General features: G+C 56.3%; 7 protein-coding genes across 7 annotated transcripts; 4 read left to right on the top strand and 3 right to left on the bottom strand.

Moving 5' to 3' along the window:
• Positions 1-30: 30 nt before the first annotated feature.
• LTHEOB_1770 (Chromatin structure-remodeling complex protein rsc1) lies at positions 31-3,025 on the top strand (the record flags this gene model as incomplete). Its single annotated transcript, XM_035510508.1, has 2 exons — positions 31-173; positions 259-3,025. The coding sequence occupies 2 exons, from the start codon at positions 31-33 to the stop codon at positions 3,023-3,025; spliced, it is 2,910 nt and encodes a 969-aa protein (XP_035366280.1).
• A 772-nt stretch (positions 3,026-3,797) lies between these two features.
• Positions 3,798-5,357, bottom strand: LTHEOB_1769 (Uracil-DNA glycosylase; the record flags this gene model as incomplete). Its single annotated transcript, XM_035510506.1, has 3 exons — positions 3,798-3,911; positions 4,211-4,670; positions 5,002-5,357. 3 exons carry the CDS (start codon positions 5,355-5,357, stop codon positions 3,798-3,800), a joined length of 930 nt encoding a protein of 309 aa, XP_035366279.1.
• Positions 5,358-5,784: 427 nt separating this feature from the next.
• LTHEOB_1768 (Conidiation-specific protein con) lies at positions 5,785-6,322 on the top strand (the record flags this gene model as incomplete). Its single annotated transcript, XM_035510505.1, has 4 exons — positions 5,785-5,832; positions 6,010-6,057; positions 6,116-6,175; positions 6,230-6,322. The coding sequence occupies 4 exons, from the start codon at positions 5,785-5,787 to the stop codon at positions 6,320-6,322; spliced, it is 249 nt and encodes an 82-aa protein (XP_035366278.1).
• Positions 6,323-6,940: 618 nt separating this feature from the next.
• Positions 6,941-8,695, top strand: LTHEOB_1767 (Tam domain methyltransferase protein; the record flags this gene model as incomplete). Its single annotated transcript, XM_035510504.1, has 9 exons — positions 6,941-7,042; positions 7,178-7,212; positions 7,262-7,341; positions 7,404-7,426; positions 7,495-7,633; positions 7,701-7,723; positions 7,781-7,817; positions 7,871-8,435; positions 8,644-8,695. 9 exons carry the CDS (start codon positions 6,941-6,943, stop codon positions 8,693-8,695), a joined length of 1,056 nt encoding a protein of 351 aa, XP_035366277.1.
• Positions 8,696-10,512: 1,817 nt separating this feature from the next.
• On the top strand, positions 10,513-12,286 carry LTHEOB_1766 (Nitrate transporter; the record flags this gene model as incomplete). The annotated part of the gene is made up of 3 exons (XM_035510503.1): positions 10,513-10,661; positions 10,800-10,898; positions 10,948-12,286. 3 exons carry the CDS (start codon positions 10,513-10,515, stop codon positions 12,284-12,286), a joined length of 1,587 nt encoding a protein of 528 aa, XP_035366276.1.
• A 1,423-nt stretch (positions 12,287-13,709) lies between these two features.
• Positions 13,710-15,754, bottom strand: LTHEOB_1765 (Ibr finger domain protein; the record flags this gene model as incomplete). Its single annotated transcript, XM_035510502.1, has 3 exons — positions 13,710-13,746; positions 13,800-14,504; positions 14,640-15,754. 3 exons carry the CDS (start codon positions 15,752-15,754, stop codon positions 13,710-13,712), a joined length of 1,857 nt encoding a protein of 618 aa, XP_035366275.1.
• Positions 15,755-17,820: 2,066 nt separating this feature from the next.
• LTHEOB_1764 (ATP-dependent RNA helicase dhh1) lies at positions 17,821-19,404 on the bottom strand (the record flags this gene model as incomplete). Its single annotated transcript, XM_035510501.1, has 2 exons — positions 17,821-18,633; positions 18,697-19,404. The coding sequence occupies 2 exons, from the start codon at positions 19,402-19,404 to the stop codon at positions 17,821-17,823; spliced, it is 1,521 nt and encodes a 506-aa protein (XP_035366274.1).
• Between the last annotated feature and the right edge of the window lie 564 nt (positions 19,405-19,968).

The raw sequence follows: 19,968 nt of genomic DNA, 5'->3' as shown, positions 1-19,968 counted from the left end.
TGCAGTCACCCCAACGCCGCATCGCCCACCATGGCCTCCCAGGATGCCGGCAGCGCGACCCCAATTCCAACCACGGAAACCGCTCCAGATGCGCCAGACAGCGACATTCCAGAGGAGAAATGGAAGGCCATGCAAACAGTCCTGAACAAAGTCTACAACCACAGGATGGAAGAGTGAGTCTCTATACACCCGCATCCTGTCTCTGCAGCCCTTGCGCCCCTCTGCACCTTTGCGCGCCACGTTGCTAACGACGCGCAGTGGCTACGACCCGTCCAAGCTCTTCCAGCGCAAGATCAACAAACGCCAAGTTCCCGATTACTACGAAGTCATTAAGGAGCCAATGGCCCTGAGCATTATCAAGCAAAAGGTCCATGGCAGAGAGTACACGAGTTTCGAGGAATATGTCCGCGACTTTAGCCTCATTACCTACAACGCCCAGGTCTACAACCGTCAGGAATCCCAGGCACACCAAGATGCGCTCGTTATCAAGGAGTTCTTCGAGGCGGAGCTGAAGCGCTTGATTGAAGAGAAGGTTATCGTCGAGGACGAGGCGAAGATACCGTATCTGGGCGAGATTCCCACCTATGAGGATCCTGCGCCGGAGGAGCCCGAAGAGGAAGAAGAGGAGGAGGAAGAGGAAGACGACGAGGAGGACGATGAAGAGGATGAAGATGAGAAACCGAGACGCAAACGAGGAGGCCCCAGGTCCACCGCTGCCATCACAAAACGCGAGGGCGGCGGGAAGGATGATACCAAGGAAAAGGCGGCGAATGACGCCGAGTCGCGCAAGAAGAGAGGACGCCCACCGCGGGTCGACACTCCGATGGAAGCTCGGATCAAGGCCATCATGAAGGCCATTCGGAAGCCTAGGAACGATCAGAACCAGTTGATGGTCAGCCATTTCGAGCGCGTCCCCGACAAATCCGTCATGCCCGAGTACCACAACGAAATCAAATACCCTATGGCCATGGACGGCCTCAAGAAGAAGCTCAAGAGGAAGAAGTACCAGTCCATCGACCAGTTCATGAAGGATGTCGAAATCATGTTCGAAAACGCCAAGTCGTACAACCAGGACGAAAGCCAAATCTACAAGGATGCCGTGTACCTGCAGAAAGAAGCTCGCAAGGCTGCTGAAGAAGAAAAGAAGAAGCCAGACTCCGATTACCTCATGGAAGATGGCCGGATACCGATGCCCGAAGGCATTCTGCATAACGGCGAGTGCTGGAGGGTTGGCGACTGGGTGCACATCCAGAATGCCAACGATCTCACCAAGCCTATCGTCGCTCAAATATACCGAACCTGGCAAGATTCCGAGGGCGGCAAGTGGGTCAATGCCTGCTGGTACTACAGACCAGAGCAGACTGTGCATCGCTTTGATCGCCATTTCTACGAGAACGAGGTCGTCAAGACCGGACAATACCGTGACCACCCCATTGACGAGGTCATTGATCGTTGTTTTGTCATGTTCTTCACGCGCTACAACAAGGGCCGGCCAAGGAGCTTCCCCGCAGACAAGGAGATCTACGTCTGTGAGGCGCGTTACAACGAAGAGAAACACAAACTGAATAAGATCAAAACATGGGCCAGTTGTTTGCCTGACGAGGTTCGGGACAGAGATTATGAGATGGACTTGTTTGATGCACCGCGCAAGATTAAAAAGGTGCCAAGCCCCATCGCCTATCTGCTGAAGGACGACGCAAAGGAAAGCGACCCTCTACCGGAACCTGAATGGGGGGCAGCAAACGCCCCGCCAAAGATCGGTGCAGTTCATAAACGCCCTCGAGACCCCAAGGAATCGCCGCCACCAGAGCCAACACCCTCACCACCACCGCAACCTCCGCCACCGCCGCGTCAGGACTCCACCATGTCGGCTCACGCAGCAAATGGCGCCAATGGCCAAAGACCAGACTTCCCCATGGGAGCTTCACAAACGCCAGGCGCTGCTCCAACGCCGCAACCTCACCACACGCAACCCAACTACACACCTCAACCGCACGCCTACCACCAGCACTCTGCCTCTCCAGCGCCAATGCAACCACTTGGTGCATCGCATCCAAACAGCTTCGCCGCCGCCCTCACACCACACACAGGCGCCTACGCTGCCCCGCCTAGCGTCGCGACACCCGTCTCCACCTACTCCACCGGGCCGCCCATGCCATCAACCCTCTATGCCCAACAGCTCCGCTCCCAACAACATGCTCAGCACCTCCCCAGCAGCGCCGCTGCCGCCAATCCCTATGCGACTGCACCACCCGGCGCGACGCCCTACGCACCACCTCACACGCCTTACGGCGCCGCAGCGGCAGCTGCTGCGCTCGGCGGCGGCGTCCTCAACACGCAATCGTACAAACCGGCGCAAGCGATCGAGGTCTACCGGCTCGACGACCACACCAACGCGACTATCCCGCCGCGCATTCGCGCGCAATTCCAGCAGGACGAGCAGGGCCGCGTGCTCTTCTTCACCGCGCCCCCGATCGACGCGCTACCGCCCGGTTCTGGCGGCAGCGACGCCGAAGGCAACGCCGGTGCCGGCGGCCTTGCGCACGACGTCCGCTACCTCGCCGCCAAGAAGAAGCGCGAGGCACTCCTGCGCGAGAGGAAGCGCAAGGCGGCCGCCGAAGCATCATCTAACGGCGCAGAAGCAGCCAAGAAGGCCCGCACGAACGGCAGCAGCGACGCACAACAACAACAGCAGCAAGATGAGCGCTCCCTGCGCCAGCAGATCGAGCAGCTCACCATCCGCGCCGCCAAGGTCCTCGAGCAGCAACTCCGCGCCGCCACCGAGCGCGACTTTAAAGAACTGTTCGCCTTCTCGTCTCCCGCTGACGGCGACGACGACGCCATGATCATCGATGGCGACAGCAGCGAGGACTGGAAGAAGCGCATGCAGCGCGAGCTGGACCGCCTGGGCGAGACGCAGCGCGAGCTGCTGCGCAAGGAGCTGGCGCGCGAGGAGGAAGAGGAGCGGTGGAGGCGCAGGCAGGAGGTGCAGGTGACGGGGATGCTGCCGACGTTGGAGGATTGAGGGGGTGTTTGTAGAATTGAGTTAGGTTGGGCATGCATGAAAGGAGAGAAAAACAAAAAGAAAAGAGAGTTGCTACTGCTAGATGAGAAAGTCGAATCACGATTAGAAGCGGATTTTAAGGGATGATGTTCACATTTGCTGTTTTTTTTTTCTGTGCTGTACGAGTAGAAATATTGGAGGTGGGAAAGAATGGTACGATGGGGAAATGAAAGACTCATAGAAATCAAAGATTTTGGGAATAGTGAATCTTGAGGTGAACGTGAAGATGTTGGCGAAGTGTCAAACTACTAGCATTACTTTCCATTCTGAATCATTCCGACACGACTTATGAGGTTGTGATAGACTCCCTTCTAGTGGTGAGGACGAGAAGAGATGACCAGTCAAAAATTGTCCCACAAGCATGTTCAAATTACATTTGTTTCGATATCCCGAGCATCATAATTTCTAATGCAGCACCATTGAATGATTTTGCAGACTGAATGTTCCGCACTTCAAATCGATTGCATACGAACATTTACCAAGATTAACCAACAAGTAGAAAATCCACCCGAGATCAACACCGAAAGAATAACTATCGCTTTTGTTTCGTTTTAATATCAGCCTCCAACGGGAAGAACCCATGTACCCAATCCCATCCATGGCGCCTGTACAGCAAATAAAGAAAAGGTCCCTCCGATATAAAGTGAGGGTTCTTGTCATCCAAGCATCTTATTCTATGCATGTCATCTCACGCGACATCGTCAAAAGAATCGGCATGTAATGATGAGCAAGCTCAGATGCCAGCTTCCTCCGGGGGAACATTGAGGCTCCAGTCGATGGGACCGTCCTCCTCGCCGTAGCGTTGCTTAAGCCATTCATTGGCCTTCTTGAAGTGGTCGGTTTCAAACTGCGTTGAGAATCATCATCAGCCAACTAGTCTTCTAACCATCAATATGGAGGGAGGTGCATGGTGCCCTCAGAGCTCTCTTTGAATATCAGCGCCTATACCCGAAGCAAGCAATACACCCATCTTACACGACTACCTGGTTATTCCAGCTGGAATGACGCTAGGTGTCATAGCAAGACGAGGTCTATGCAGCCCGTGCAACGAGGCTCATAAGTATCTGATTACGACAAGAGGTCGTTCATCACCGGACATCTGTACACAATGTGCAAGTTGGAGATGAAAAAAAGTAAATAACTTACCCATCCTCTCGATGCGCTCAACGGGCTTGGATGAACGCTCTTCAGGACTAGGTGCCGCTGAGCGTTGACCCCTTTGCATCTGCTCTGGGCTGAGTTGCCCCATGCCATGAACACGACGCCATTCATACGCACACGGTTCACCGTATCGATGACCTTCTGCGTGAAGCGCTCCCAGCCCTTGTTCTGGTGACTAGCAGCGCTGTGCGCACGCACCGTCAAGCAGACGTTGAGCAACAGCACGCCACGGTCCGCCCACGGCGTCAACAGTCCGCCATTCTTTGGCGGCGGCTCAAACTCGGGGAACTGGTTCTTGAGCGCAGTGTAGATATTCTTGAGGGAAGGCGGGGCTGGGGTTGGCGGTCGCACGGAGAAGCAGAGGCCATGGGCTTGATTGTAGTTGTGGTAGGGGTCCTGGCCCAAGATGACAGCTTTGACCGTGTTGAGAGGCGTGTGACGAGACCTGTGTGAGCGGAAAAGTCAGAAGTGAACATTAAAAAGTAAGACAACCGAAGCTACAGGCATGCTATGGGGGGGAAAAAAGGCTCCCAGTTCGACTGGTCGTCGGTGGCAGGTGTGGAAGACTTTAGTGGTCGCGGGAGAGTTCTAACTGGCCAAACACGGCCAATTGATTCCACATCACCACAAGTAATCGGCCCAGTGGTCGATAGATCAGGATTTCATGCGAATGGGTATGCGGGAGAAGTGAGGTGACGCAATGGAATGCAGGAATGACGGCTGGTAGGCAATGCGGCATAGCAGCCAGTAAAATAGGATACCGGTTATGCACTTACCATGAGTAGATATCAGCCTCCGGCGGGAATATCTTCTGGCCAGACTCCTTCTCTTTTTGAAGAAAGCGCTTGAGGTTGAGGAACTCTGTGGAGGTAATCTCTTCCTTGAGATGAAGCAGCCAACTTTCGTCCAGGGTGTCGATCTCGAGCTTCAGCAGCTCCCTCTGCTCGTCAGTGAGCTTCGCAACCCACGCGTCCTTGTTGAATTTAGCTGTCGGCTTGATGATGGTGGTGCCGTCTTCGGCTACGACAGGCTTGGGCTTTGGCGGGCCAAAGAAGGCGGTAATGCTGCCATTGGCCTTCGGCTTTTTCGCCTCGCTGGCAGCAGCGTCTGCTGCCTTGCGTTTGAGCGACATGAGGACGGGTGTGCGTAAGAAAATGATGTCGGTGGGATGGTTTGGGGAAGAATAAGTGGTTGTTGAAGTGTCGAGGACTAGGCGGCAGCTGCGCGTCGCGTTCGATGAGGCAATCGCGGCCGGGGTCCGTCGCGCGTCGCGCGTTCCGCTTGGAGGACGCGTCTGCGCGTGGAAGGCACGTCCCACCTGACTGATATCGATCTTGCGTCACTCGCCGCCTGACACCCCAGAATATGGAAGGAAACAGGCTTCAACGGGTTTCAAGGGTCATTTTGCGGGGAAGGAGTACCACCATGGAGGTTCTATAAAATGCCAGATGAGATCTTGCTAACGGGTCTCTTCAACAACTGAAAGCAACCATATCAACCTCACCGCTGCAAACAATATAGCCGATACCGATCCAGAACCAACAACAAAAGCAAGCAAAATGGCTGACACCAACCCCGGTAACTTTGCCAACCGCCCTACTGAGGAGGTACGTTCCCTGCTGTCATTATTTCCGCTGAGGATGCCACACCACGCCGACCAGCACCAGAGCTTCTCCACAAGTACAGTGTTCTGCCCCAAAGACCTTCACAGCGACCTTCGCGTTCTTGCATCTTCAGCGCTCAGGCGATGCTATGTATCTTCTCAGTCTTGCTGACTCTACCAGGTCCGTGAGATCGCCTCCAAAGGCGGCCACGCTGCCCAAGGCCACACGGTAAGCCGACACACTCTACATCGACAGGAAGCATAAAGCTGACACAAGCGACGTAAAGGGATCTGCTTTCACGCAGGAGCGCAACCCCGACGGCACCTTCGCCGGAAACAAGGAGGAAGTGAGTTCAGCAGAACCCCGCGAGGCAGTGTGGCAGATGCTGACCCGAGCACAGGAGTCTCACCCGCCGGGCCGCAACCCGGACGGCACATTTGTCAAGGGCAGCGAGGCGGCCAAGGAGGCCGGCCACAAGGGTGGTATCCACTGAATGCTCGACACATAATAGTCGGGATATGATACGACTTGACGAAGTGATGCAATCTCCTTACGAGTTATGACGGGGTGCTCGGGCCTGTCGGCTACTGAGTCGCTAGACGGGTTTGCAGACATAATGGCATGATTGAATTCACCGCTGGCTGATGATGATATGACGGTGACGGCAGCGCCCAGTAAACCTCTGACAGAACCCGGCGGGACGGCTCCACAGATGGGGTGGATGCCTCGGCGATGGTAACGATTTTGGGCGATGTGTGGCGGGAAGCCCCGGGCTAGCACCCCGCTGTAGGAAGGGCCGGAGAATGGGAGCGACAAGTGGCCCCCATCTTGGCGCTGAGTAAAAGTGACACGGTTGGCCAGGCGCACGTCGGCAACCCTAGAGTTGCATCGAGTGAAACAGGAGCTGAGCGGTGGTTGGGCTGAGGAGGAGGTCCAGGCTAGCGGGGGGCCACGGGCTAGATGGCGGTAAGCGACCCAGACTGGCGGGCTCGCCGACAAGAGCAGCGGCCGCGGATGCTCAGGTTCTGGCTGAAGCCTGAACCACTTCTCCGGAATCTCTTCCCAGCACTGCGGTAACTGTGGATTCACCCAGTTGGTGAGGCAGGCAAAAATGTCCCACGAGCAGCGCAGACTTCCCGTCCCGCCAGCCTGCCTGTCTTCGACCTCGTCAACCGTCGGCGCCAACAGCCCCTACTCGATTATCGAGGCTGATGTTCGTTCCCCCCTCCCGCTCTGGCTCTCGCAGCGCGCCCGGACCCTCCCCGCTCGCAGCGCCCGCACCGTCACCGCGTCGTCCCGTCGCACGCCAGCGCGCCAGTCCTAGGATACGCCTGCTAACAAGTAATAGTCCGAGCAGTCGGAGGATTCGCAGAGCTGTTCGAAGTGCGCCGCCCCAACCAACCAGACGGGAAGACGACTGACGCCGAAGCAGCAGCACCAAGTCGGTCCGCGAGAGCATATTCGACTACATCAAGGAGAACGGCCGCACCTATCATCGCTATGCCTCCGGCTGTAAGTGCAAAGCCCGTTTCTTGCGTGACCTCCGACTCTTGTGCTAATTGCCGGCTTGACAGCGTACCTTTTTCCGAATGATGAGGTTTGTGTACACCCCCTTCGCTCGCGTTTCCGTGCAGCCACAGTACTCACCATGGCGACACAACGCAGCCCGAGAGCGAGCGGCTAGACTTGCAATATGAGCTCCTGAAGGTATTGTTCGGCATGCGCGACTACTTCGCGCCATTGCACGATCCGCGGAAGATACTGGACATCGGCACTGGGACGGGGAAATGGGCGATCGAAATGGGTATGTTGCTGAACTCAACGCGCGGCTTTGGTCGGGCCTGTTTTCTATACTGACGGTTACTCTGCAGCGAGCCAATTTCCGAATGCTGATGTGGGTGGTCGATGACCGGTTCTCGAGACACGATGAGGAGCTTACCAAGAAACGCAGATCACCGGGACCGACCTCTCGCCGATCCAGCCAGAATGTAGGATAGCTTCGGTCTATTTGCACGTCTCGTTGGCGCTGACCGTCCTGCAGGGGTACCGGAGAACGTTCAATTCGTGATTGACGATGCTCAGGAAGACGACTGGCTGCTCAAGCCGGATTCCTACGACTACATCCACACGCGGGTCCTGTTAGGGTGCTTCGAAGATTTCCGAGAGATAGTAAGGAAGTCATACAAGTACCTAAAACCCGGCGCGTGGATGGAATCGCAGGAGTTTTACTCGACGCTGTATTGCGACGATGGGACAATGGCACCGGACTACCCCTTTGCCGAGTGGACGCGCACGCATGATGCTGCGGCCATGAACCTGGGGCGACCGCTGCGTATCGCGAACAAGATGAAGCGCTGGTATGAAGAGCAAGGCTTCGTCGACGTGCGCGAGGAAGTCTTCAAGCTGCCCATCAACCCTTGGCCCAAGGATCCACAGATGAAGATGCTGGGCCGCTTCAGCGAGAACAGCCTACTTGAAGGCATCCAGGCCTTCAGCTTGGCCTGGTTCCACCGTGGCTTGGGCTGGACCAAAGACGAGATTGAGGTCTACCTCGTTCAGGTTCGCAAGGCGATATCGGATCGGAATGTGCATGCGTACCACAAAGTGTGAGTCTCTGTAACTTCTGAATACTGGCTTTCTTTCGTTGTTCTTGGTGTCAAGGATCGCGTGGGCGTTGAAGACAGTATATGCATATTTTTGCGGGTCAGACTTGCTAACTCCGCGGGCGTGTTTTCAGATACGTGGTTTGGGGACGTAAACCAGAGCAGTGGGAGGTCGAGGCGAGAGAAAAAGCTAATCGTGCCGGAACGGCAGAGGCAACAACAGCATCGGCAGCAACAGCGTCATGAGCCGGCTTCTCGAATAAGGCAGCCTCAAAAGATGCTACGGTTTCATACTGCTAAGCGCAAACGGCCATGACACGAACATGATTCGCTTCGTTATCGTACCTTTTCACGACGGAATGGCTTTTATTCTTGGCTTCAGATTGGGCGTTCAACGACTTGGGTTCTGGGCTCTGTGGGTTCGGCGTTCGTCATTCATCCTTCGATTGTGCGGACAAAGCAACTCCGCGGGATCTCGTGTTTATCTCTTTTCTGCTGACATTCAGGATTGGCTGCCGCTTTTCCCTGACTCCGCTGCTCGGGCCAGTCCCCGCTGCAGGACGACGTGGGCTGTTCCGGGCCCACATCAGGCAGGCTTTCCGGTTTGCGTTGGGTGGGAAGCATTCTATTTCGGTATTTGATTTGTAGGAGGCTTTCTGGCGATTCTCGGTTCCAAATTGTTTTCATGTGGGCGCTCAGATCCGTATTAGCGGCACGTTCGAGGCAACTGAGACTTGATAGCTTGGATTTATTATGCAATAGAAGGATTCTCCAGTCTCCGGCAGCATCGGTAGTTGAACTGGCTCTGAGATATGGTTCGGGTCACTCAGTCCTCGTTGTCAATCACCAGTCCCTTTACACTTGATAGCATGCAGACAAAAGCTTCAACTCTTTCAGTCTTGATGGTTCTATTCGAACCAACTTCTGGCCTTCAATACCTCGAATCAAACCTCAACAGAGTCAGACAGACATAGTCCAGAGGTTAATGGCGTAAGGATAGTCATTCTCAGGATAGTCGATACCATCCCTGGAAAATGCACATGGAGCAAAAAAAAAAAAAAACACCCTCCGGTGTCTTTCTTTACTAGGAGCAGACGTATTCAATGGTAGCCCTTCGGTCTGCGTCACGTGTGTGGGATAACAAAAGGTTGGTGGTGCCAGCCGGGGGGGTAGCGACGGAAGCGGTGCCGGGCGCTGATTGGACGAAAGTAGGCAGAGATAAGAGATGGTTTGAACATCCCGCGCAACAGCGCTAAACCCAGTTCATTGCTCAACCACAAAGCGTGTGTGCCTGGCTGACAGGCGGGAGATCCGGTCTGCCACACGACCGATCGATGAACGGGCACGATCTCGCAGCAATCCGGCAGTGACGAAGGGCGACAGCACTCGACCATGGACTATGGTTGTGCAACGGTAGGAATGGAGATTTAGGCCGTTGCGTGGGCTGAGCAACGGCACCGTCAGCACGAAGCCGCCGGAAAGCGGTCAAATCGAGAGCCGGATCGATACAGGCGCCAAAGAAGTGTGGCTGAAAATCTTCCGGCGAGCATTGGGGAGAAAGCAGCGTGGAGCGCCGCGGAGAAGGAGCATCTGGAGGCCATTTATTCTTCCTCGAACCGGGCGCCCAGTGATAAGACGGAAACACGCTATTTGGACGCACTGCAGGGGTCGTTGGTGTTTGCGGAGCGATAAGGTACATCGGGCAATGGCGCGGTTCGGGAGTCGAGGGCCAAGATGTGCGGCCCTGAGTGCTAAACCCACACCCTTCTTCCTTATCAGCCAAACCTTCCAGCCCAGCCACTGAGCGCACGCCCAATTCGTGCGCCGACCCCCAAATCGCCTTCTCCAGCGCCCCACAGTCGCGGATCTGCAGCCAGGGTCCATTCACCCGCGGACATGCTGTGTAGGATGACAGCGGAGAAAACTTGTCTAAGAAACCTGACGACCTGCTAAAGGCCTCATATTAAACCATACGCCTCGTCCAGCTTTGGACCTCCGCAGGCCAGGGCTTCGCTTCGTCTCTCTCCGTACTTACGCTCCGATTCCGGCGATTTTGCAGCAACTCTTTTGCAGCATCAAAATGTTCGACCTGTCGCTGCTCTTCCGGGCACCGGATGTCAACCCCATTAACCGCAAAGCACGGTCTATTCCCGTGCTCAACCCGTTCGACCTCTATGGACGTGTGTTCTTCTTCGCCTGGTTTGGCTTCATGATCGCCTTCTGGTCGTGGTGAGTCTCGCAGATTTTTACTCGGCTTTCCGCAGTTGCGCCGTGCGGGCGATGATGGCACCACGCATGAAAAGGATTTTTGGCAACTGGCTCACCCCTGCGATCAGAATGGCTAACACATCTGGGGTGCATCGACAGGTACGCCTTCCCGCCTCTGCTATCGGACATTATCAAGAAGGATCTGGGTCTCTCGCAAGCCGAGATCGCCAACTCTAACATCATTGCCCTCGTGGCCACGTACGTCGCCCTAATGCGCGGGAGAAACAGTAAGCTGATTGTCTCACAGGCTTGTTGTGCGACTGATTGCTGGCCCGGCCTGTGACCACTTCGGCCCCCGCTGGACCTTTGCAGGATGCTTGATTCTGGGCGCCATCCCGACCTTCCTAGCGGGGACGGTTCGCAATGCGACTGGGCTGATGGTGCTGCGCTTCTTCATCGGCATCCTGGGCGGCAGCTTCGTGCCGTGCCAGGTGTGGACGACGGGCTTCTTCGACAAGAACATCGTCGGCACGGCCAACTCGCTCACCGGCGGCCTGGGCAACATGGGCGGCGGCATCACCTACTTCGTCATGCCCGCCATCTACGAGTCGCTGGTGTCGGACGGCCTGCGCAAGCACGTCGCCTGGCGCGTCACCTTCGTCGTTCCCGGCGTCATCATCACCGCCACGGCCATCTGCATGCTGCTGTTCACGCCTGACTGCCCGACGGGCAAGTGGTCGGAACGCCAGGCCGTGGCCGACGCCAACCTGCGCTCGCATAGCATTAGCACCGGCGTCGTCGACATCCCCGGCTCGCTCACGGGCATGCCGGCGAAGCAAGAGAGCGGCACGCAGTCGCCCATCGGCTCCGTCTCGTCGTCGACCAAGAAGGAGCTGGGCGGCGGCAGCGGCGTCGTGCTGCCGTCGGACCACCACTTCGCCGACCACGAGGCGCAGCTCAGCGAGGAGCAGATGCTCGAGGCGGCCAAGGGTGAGGTGATCCAGAAGCCGTCGTTCGGCGAGGCGATGCGCGTACTCGTCTCGCTGCCCACGCTCACCCTCGCCGCCGGCTACTTTTGCAGCTTCGGCGGCGAGCTGGCCATCAACAGCATCCTGGGCTCCTTTTACGCCAAGAACTTCCCTGCCCTCTCGCTGCAGGAGCGCGGCAACTGGGCCGCCATGTTCGGCCTGCTCAACGGCGCGTTTCGCCCCCTCGGCGGCCTCGTCGCCGACTGGGCCTACAACGCCACGCCCGGCTCCGGCGGCGGGGGGCTGTGGGCGAAGAAGGCGCTGATCCACGCGTACGGCGTTATCACCGGCGCCTTTCTTATTGCTATCGGTATCGTCAACCCGCACAGCGAGAGCGCCATGTTCGGCCTCGTCGCGGGGATGGCTTTTTTCCTCGAGGGCGGCAACGGGCTCAACTTCGCCCTCGTGCCCCACGTCCACCCGCACGCCAACGGCATCGTGTCGGGCGTCACCGGCGCCGCGGGTAACCTCGGCGGCATCGTCTTCGCCATCATCTTCCGCTACCACGGCACCCACTACGCAAAGTGCTTTTGGATTATTGGTGTCATGAGCATCGCTATGAATTTGGCTGTCAGCTGGATTAGGCCGATTCCGAAGGGGCAGGTTGGTGGGCATTAGGGGTGGTTGGTTTCTTGGAATGTGTCATGATGTGTGCTTTTGATGATGATGTAGTTGGGCGTTTTTGGAGTAGCTTTTTGGGGGGTGCTTGTGCTATGATATCCATATACGTTTTGTCGTGGGTTAGTTTGTGTAGGAAAAAAAAAAGAATTGCTTAGACTTGTCCCGATTATCATGAACGATGCTTCCGTCTTTGCTGTGAATCACGATGCCTTTGCTTCTACTAAGGAATAAATTTGAAAGGCAACGGGAGACTAATCATATCTCAAACATCCTATAGCTAAGTTGTGAAATCGTAAAGCAGAGTGAGCAGACCTCGCAAGTGATTGGGGGGCCAGCCAGACCCCGAGTTCCCGTGCGAGCACCAACACCACCGTCGTCATTATCATCACGCCAGCTCGCCAGCAGCCCAACACTGCCACAGATAAGAGACTCGAGCACTAGTAGCCATGAACCAATCAATTAGACGCCGATTTCCCTAAAATTCCCGAACCAAAGTCACTATGCGACCCGCAATATCGCTCCCATGACGCATGCGAGCAACCCGCGCTATCAGCTCGTCAATGAGGCACCCTTCGTAATCAGCAATGTCACTCGTCTTTATCTGAGGTCAAAAGAAGATTTTCCGCTCGAGGCCGGATAAGGCATGGGCTCGGGGCTGGGCAGCTGCGGCTCAAGGTTCTTGTGATTTGCGCATCTCCGCGGAGCGAACAGCTCCCAAATATGGAACACAGGCAATCAGTGCCGCTGCGCCACTCCCGGCCGGCAGGTTGCCGGGCCGTCTTCGATTTCTGTGTACCGCGAGTGTTTTGTGCCCTGTCTTACCGCTGATTTTCGATAGGAGTGGTGTTTTCGCGGCTTGGTGTACCTTTGCGAATATATGCGACGTGGCGGGGATGAGTGGCTGTGGGACGTGCGTACAAGGACGAGGAGCAACTTGCACGACCGATCATCGAAACTGTTGATTGTCGTCATTCATGCTGATTGGCAACGAGATGTTGGAGGACGAGACGAAATCGTGGTAAAGAAGAAGTGACGACGCCATCCGAGACCGCCCAAAATCGCCGCACGCCCGGCATCGCCCACACACAACGCCCCCCTTTCACCCAGAGGAAAATGGCCAAATTGTAGACATTAGTGTGAGAAGTAATAGGAAATGACAAGGAACCACCACCACCGATTCCCTCACAACCTATTCTCCCTGCAAAACCAACACGCCCTCACTCCACACCCTTCACAAACCATCACCTCATCACGCGGATACCAAATATCAAACCCATACGACCAAGCGCAAACCTCGCACCTCTCCATCCCCGTGTCATTACTGCCGCCGCAATCCCCGTCATGTCGCCTCCCCGCTGCTGCTGTTCCCCCCCTTTCCCCTCCTCCAGCCGCCGCCGCCACAACCCCCCACCTCCTATGCTCACAGCGCCCAGTGCCCCCCGCAGGACCTCCTCTCCCTGGCCCGCTCCTCCCGCCATTGGTTTGTCCTCCTCCCACCTCCGCAGCGAACCCATAAACCCCCGCACCCCCACCGGCGGCTGTGCCCTCCTCATCCATCCCCGCCAACACCCCATTCAGCGCATCAACGACAGTGCGGACGGAGGCGCGCAAGCGTGCGTACTCGGTGCGTGTGAGGGGCCGCTGCGGGCGCGGGTCGTCGCCGAAGTAAGGGTTGTGGTGGAAGGAGGAGTCTAGCAACGACGTTGCTAGGGGTGGGCCGGGGTAGGGGGGTGGGGGGTCGTTTTCGTCGTCGGCGTTGTTGTTGTTGTTGCCGACGGCATTGTAGTGCTGGTGGTGGTGGTGGTGGTGGTGGTGGTTGGGAGGCACGGGCAGCGGGTAGGAAGGAGGGGCGTGGGGTGGGATGACAGGGTTGCGGTTAGGAGGAGGTGGTGGTGTCGGTGCTCGTGGCGGGACGGGGTGTTGTGCGGATTGGGTGCGGCGCTGGCGTTGGCGCTGTTGCCGCTGTTGCTGACGGGTGGAAGCTTCGTCTCTTCGATTGGGCTGAAGAGGCTCGGTGTTCTGTGGTGTGGGTCGCGGTTGGTTAGGGGTGGTGTTGTGTGCTGCTACTGGCGCCGCCTCTTCGTTCGGTCTTCCCGCAGCAGGGACGACGAGGTCTGCTGCCCGCCTGAGCAGTCTGTCCTCGTCCCATTGTGCGCAGTTGCACGTCTTCCACGGTTTTCCGCAGGCGTAACAGAAATGCGCACCGCAGCAGCATCTGCGACGGCCGTAATGGTAAGTCAGTGCGGTGATGTATCGTTACGGAGGAATGAAGCAGGGAGGCAGTTGGTGATAGGAGTCCGAAGGAGAAGAATGGCGGCAGGTTTTAGGAATAGGTAGAAAGTGCACATACACCATGTGGTTGCACCCGAACTCCAGCTCCACGAATCTTCCACACCCATAACACTTCGCCCATCCACACGCCTCAGCCATGCGCAGGAACTCCTCATCTACCTCAGGACTCGTCGCAGCCGCAGCTGCTGTTGCTGCACTTTGCTCCACCGCTGCTGTTTTTTCAACTATCGTCTCCTTGGCGCTCTTCAGCCGTCGTTCAAGCGCCGCCACCGTTTCTGTTTCCAGCCATGGCCTGTAACCTGCTCCTGCACTGCTTTTACTTGCTCCGACCTTATTTCGCGCCCCTCCCTTATCACTCTTCTCTTTACCACCCTCATCATCCTTACCGTCGAGAGGGATGTGTACACCGCAACATCGCGGCGGGAAGAGGGACAGGTCGTTGACAGCAGCGCGGAAGAGGTTGTTCAAGCAAGCTGCGCAGTATGCATGGCCGCACGGAAGGACAGCGAGACCCTTTCCATCTTTGGGGCTTGAAGACGAAGTGGACGATGACAGTGGAGGTTCGTTGCAGACCGCGCAGACAGCAGTCGACCTCTTCGTCACAGGAAGGGGCGCGGGAATGCGCTGCGATTTCGAACTCCCTGCCGATGATCCCTTCGTTGTGGGGTCCTTTGCCAGCTGTGCCGTTCCGGTCGAGGTGGTGGTAGCACAAAGGGTAGTGGCGTTGCTTCGGCGGTCCGCCTCCTTCGATGCCGACGACGACATCCCCACCCCTTCCTCATGCTGATCCATCCACCACCCACCCACCCCCTCCAAAGCCATCAACAACGCCAACTCCTCATCATCATCACCGCCTCCCTGTAACCCTGCCGCCTTCTTCCTCATCTTCTCCGCCTCCTCGATCTCCGCGACCTGCTGCATCATCGCGAACTCCGCATCGCCATCCCCATCGCCCCAGCCCGGCACCTCCTGCAGAGCCTCGAGCTGCAGCCGCCACGCCAGGTCTTCATCGTCGTCGACATTCTCGTCGTGGCCGGCACTGCTACTACCATGCTCTTTTCCCTTGCTCCTCGCATCTTCCTGCAAGTCCCAGGTGTCCCAGCTCCAGTTGGTTTGTTGCACGTCACGGAGAAGGCAATTGCTGTTGTTGGCCTGAGTGCGAGCGGCGGCCATGACTTTGTTACGTCTTTGAAGTGGTTGTCTTTCGAGCTCACCTCAGCACAAGGCGTATTACTCGAAAGCTGAATGGGGGGGAGGGGGGAGGAAGTCGAGAGGGGTCCCTGAAAAGCTCGGTCGTGGTCTAGCAGCCCGAAGCCGGGGGGAGACTGTCAACGACGAGCCATGGCGAACGGAGATGGGAGGAGGTGTGTAGGTTCACGGAGGATAGGTAGGGTGGAAGGGGAGAAAAGAAAAAAAAAAGGAAAAGGTGAGCGCCTCAAACTTATCAATGAATATAGAAAAAGAGATGAGTAGTAGAGGAATCCTACAAAAGTAGTAGACACACGTATGTACCCTCCCCTCCCCCCCGAGACACACCGTCACTTCTCCGTCACCATCCAACACCATCCACACCACACACGAGAAACCCGAACTATCACACTTACAGAGCCTCTTCCTCCCATTCCTCCAATCACTCAGCACGACCGCCAAGCGCGCGTGACGCCTCAGCGCCCCAGTCGCCTCATGAAAGGACGAATGGGCGTCCGCGACGTGGCCCTTGAATGCAGAATCAATCCCGCATTTTCCGTTCGACATGCCCACAGCGAAGTCTGCTGGTTGGATCAACGTGGTACCTCTGTACCGCGTCACCGAGTATGCAGTCGTACGTTTTGAGACGAGCCGAGTGTCGAAAGCCGAGGAGATGCAACCGAAGCATTGATGTTCAGAGGAGGACCTATAATCGGTTTGATCAGCATCATCTCCTCCGACCAATGAGGCAGTTACTCGTGTGCGATGGTATCGTGAGAATTGTGACAGGGATTTTGCTCAGGGGTAGAGTGAAGGACGCTGATACTAAGATGAACTCTAAGAGTGGTTACTCTCAAATCAACTTCTGGAGCACTGCATCGTGAAAGAAAATACGATATAATGAATCGCAGCGAGAACAAATGAACAAGGGATCAATCACAATCAAACGCAAGCGTAAGAGGGAAAAAGGTCTTGTCATTAAGAGCACAGATAGCTATACCGCTTCGGCACACGAAAACTTCTCTTTTCTCTCACAAAAGAAAAGCTTCCGGTGCCCCAGACCATCTGGTTCCCAATCCGGATCCTTCTTAAAAGTTTTGTATTTGATTCTTTGTTCTACCGGGTCTCATTTCCAGGACAGGTCTTTCCGATGGCCAAATCTCCGTTCGTTTTGTTCGTATTGCTGTGTGAGGTTAAAGGAGATCGAACAGTTTGTAGCGGCCAACAGAGCTGCGAGGAGAAGCCCAGACTGATCCGGTCCGTTTCAATTGCTTGAAAAGGCGATCAACCGTTGATGTAGATTTGTATGAGCCGTGGCAGTAGCGCTCAGAAGAGTCAGAGGTCTTTTCGTTCGTCCGTCGCAAAGAATGTACTCGCCGTCGCGAGCACATCTGTCCAGATTAATATGCTGTTACTTTGAGGAAGGTGCAGAACCGCGACAGGGCCTGCATCGGTGTAGAGAAAGTCGAGTAGACGTTATTGGTGGCTGTTGCTCCCTTAATCGTCCGGCGTCGTCGATGCCATACCCATGAGCCGTCTAATCAAAGAAGGTAATGGAACTTTTTTTGGTTCAAAAGGGACGCCGCCTGTCGTGAACACCCATTGGAACGGCCCGCAAAGCTGTGGAAAAGCATCGGGATATCGAGCGAAGTGAAGGCCGATTCAAGATCGCGACTGGCGCCATGCTTGACGCAAATCCGAGGGAAGAAGAAAAGTGAAAGGAGAAAATAAAAAGCCCGTAAAAAACCCAAGGCGCATATTTTACAGATGCGACAACCAGAAGATTCGTGACCGTTCATGCGCCGGCATGGACCCATTACACCCGATAGGAAAAGAAAACCAGGCGACAAGTCCCATGGCCAGCCGTCCGGATATCGTGGTCGTCGCGGAAACGTGGAGTATGTGCAAAGGGAAAAAAGAGAAAAACGCTCATGCTCGGGGAGCATAAGACCATAGCGAATAACCGGGAGAGATGCCGACGATGATTGCAGGTGGAAGTCTGAACGTGTGCCTCAACCTCTAAACTCCGAAATCGGATCAGAAATCAGAATTTATGCCTGAGGCCGCGGTGCACGCTGTCCGTTGTATCCGTTGCGCTGGCCACCCCCACGGCGTTGGCCTTGGAAGCCGCCACGAGGTCCTCTGTACCCACCACGACCACCGTGTTGGGCATTTCCGCGGGGAGCGTTGGGGTCTTGATCCTGGGGTTGACCCTGCTGAGGCTGCGGGAATTGCTGCGGCTGCGAAGGCTGCTGAGGAGGCGGCCTGTTTGCCGGAGCGTTGGAAATGGGACGAGGAATGCTCTCGGGGGATTCGTAGACGTAGAGCTTCTTCTCAATGGTTTGCGGAATCGGCTGAATCTCGGTGCCGAGCTCCTGCTCAATCTTGTAGAGGTTGAAACGGTCGTCCCAGTTGATCAGGTTGATGGCCAGACCCAAATGGCCAAAACGACCAGAACGACCGATACGGTGGAGATAAGTCTCAGCATTCTTGGGGAAGTCAAAGTTGATGACAACGTTGACGGCCTGAATATCGATACCACGGGTAAGAAGGTCAGAACAAACCAAGTTGCGGCACACGCCGTTCCTGAAGTCGTGGAAGACACGGTTACGGGCGTGCTGGAGCATCTTGGCATGGGAATAGAAGCAGGAGTAGCCAAGCTCGGTGATTTTCTTGGCGAGAAGCTCAACGCGGTTCGTTGAGTTGCAGAAAATGATGGACTGGTTAATCTGGAGCTTGTTGAAGAGGGTATTCAAGCAGTGAACCTTCTGCTTCTCTTCAACAAAGGCATAGTACTGTGTGATACCACGGAGGGTGAGCTCGTCCATCAGGTTGATTTCGTACGGCTGGTTCATGTGCTTGTCCTGCGCTACCCGTTAAAACAAGATCGCCCACTGTGGCGACTAGACGAGGAACTCTTCGCGTACCTTGAAGCTTTTCACAACAATGGGGAAAGTTGCGGAGAAAAGCATGACCTGGCGGTCCTTGGGGTGGAAGGCCAGGAGCTGTTCAATGACCGGAGTGAATTCGGGGGAGAGAAGCTTATCAGCCTCATCCATGACGAAGGTGGGGCAAGCCGACAGGTCGGCCACGCCCTTGCTGGCCAGATCCAATATCCTACCCGGCGTACCCACGATGATGTGGACCGGTTCGCTCAAACGGATGATGTCGTCTTTGAGGCCTGTGCCTCCGGTGGTGACCATGACATTGATGCCCAGGTGCTTGCCCAGGGTCTTGCAGACCTGCGATGTCTGGAGGGCGAGTTCTCTCGTCGGCACCAGGATCAGGGCCTGGGTCTTGGTGCTCTTGGGGTTGATGCGCTCGAGGGTGGGAATAACGAAGGCGGCAGTCTTGCCAGTGCCGTTCTTGGCGCGAGCCAGAATGTCACGGCCAGTCAGGGCGACGGGAATGGTCTCTTCTTGGATGGGCGACGGCTTTTCAAAGCCAGCTTCGAAGATGCCCATCATCAGTTCTCTCTTAATGTAGAAATCCTCGAACTCCAAGCCCTTGGTTGCCGTGACATCTTCAGTTTGTACTCTGTTATCCTTCGGGGGTGCCTTGAGGCCATTCTTCCAATCGGGCGACGACTCGTTCAAGCTCGCTGCAGCGAGCTGGTTCGTGATGTCTGCTGCCATTGAGGGAAATGGATGGGGTCGGTGGTAAGGTGAGGAGGTAAAGGCGTGGTCAGGTCAGCCCAGCTGGAGGCAGAGGGCAGGTGTCGCGCGGGGTTGGAGCTCAAGGGAGTCGACTCGAGCACGTGGCCGCAGGTGTGCGAGTCGGCGTGGGCGTCGGCAAGGGAGATGACGCGAGGCGCGGAGAGTGTGAGCGCGCGAAAGAGGACGGATGTCGATGTCCGGGCGAGAGGTGGCTCGGCAGCACGGAGTGGTAGCGTAGTGGCGGAGCTGTAGGCGAGGCTCGCAGTCACGGAGGAGCTGTCGCGGGGATGTGGGCTGGTGAAAGCGGGATGACCTGCGGTAGCGCGGGGCAGGTGCGAGAGCGTATGCAAAGAAGAAGAGGAGGGTGGGATTGGGCGCAAGCGCGTGGGCGTTTAGTGTGTCGGGTGGAGATGCGGGCAGAGCGGAGGGTGTGAAGAGGCAGGTTTGGTCTTGCCCCAGCATGCTCAGACCCCAGACACGCACCATGCCCTATGCGGATATTTTGTACCGCTAACTTCTGAAGACACCGATCGCCAGCGCCAA

Source organism: Lasiodiplodia theobromae, assembly GCF_012971845.1.
Source record: "Lasiodiplodia theobromae strain AM2As chromosome Unknown scaffold_4, whole genome shotgun sequence".
NCBI lineage: Eukaryota > Fungi > Ascomycota > Dothideomycetes > Botryosphaeriales > Botryosphaeriaceae > Lasiodiplodia > Lasiodiplodia theobromae.
This window is presented reverse-complemented; position numbering and strand designations above follow the sequence as displayed.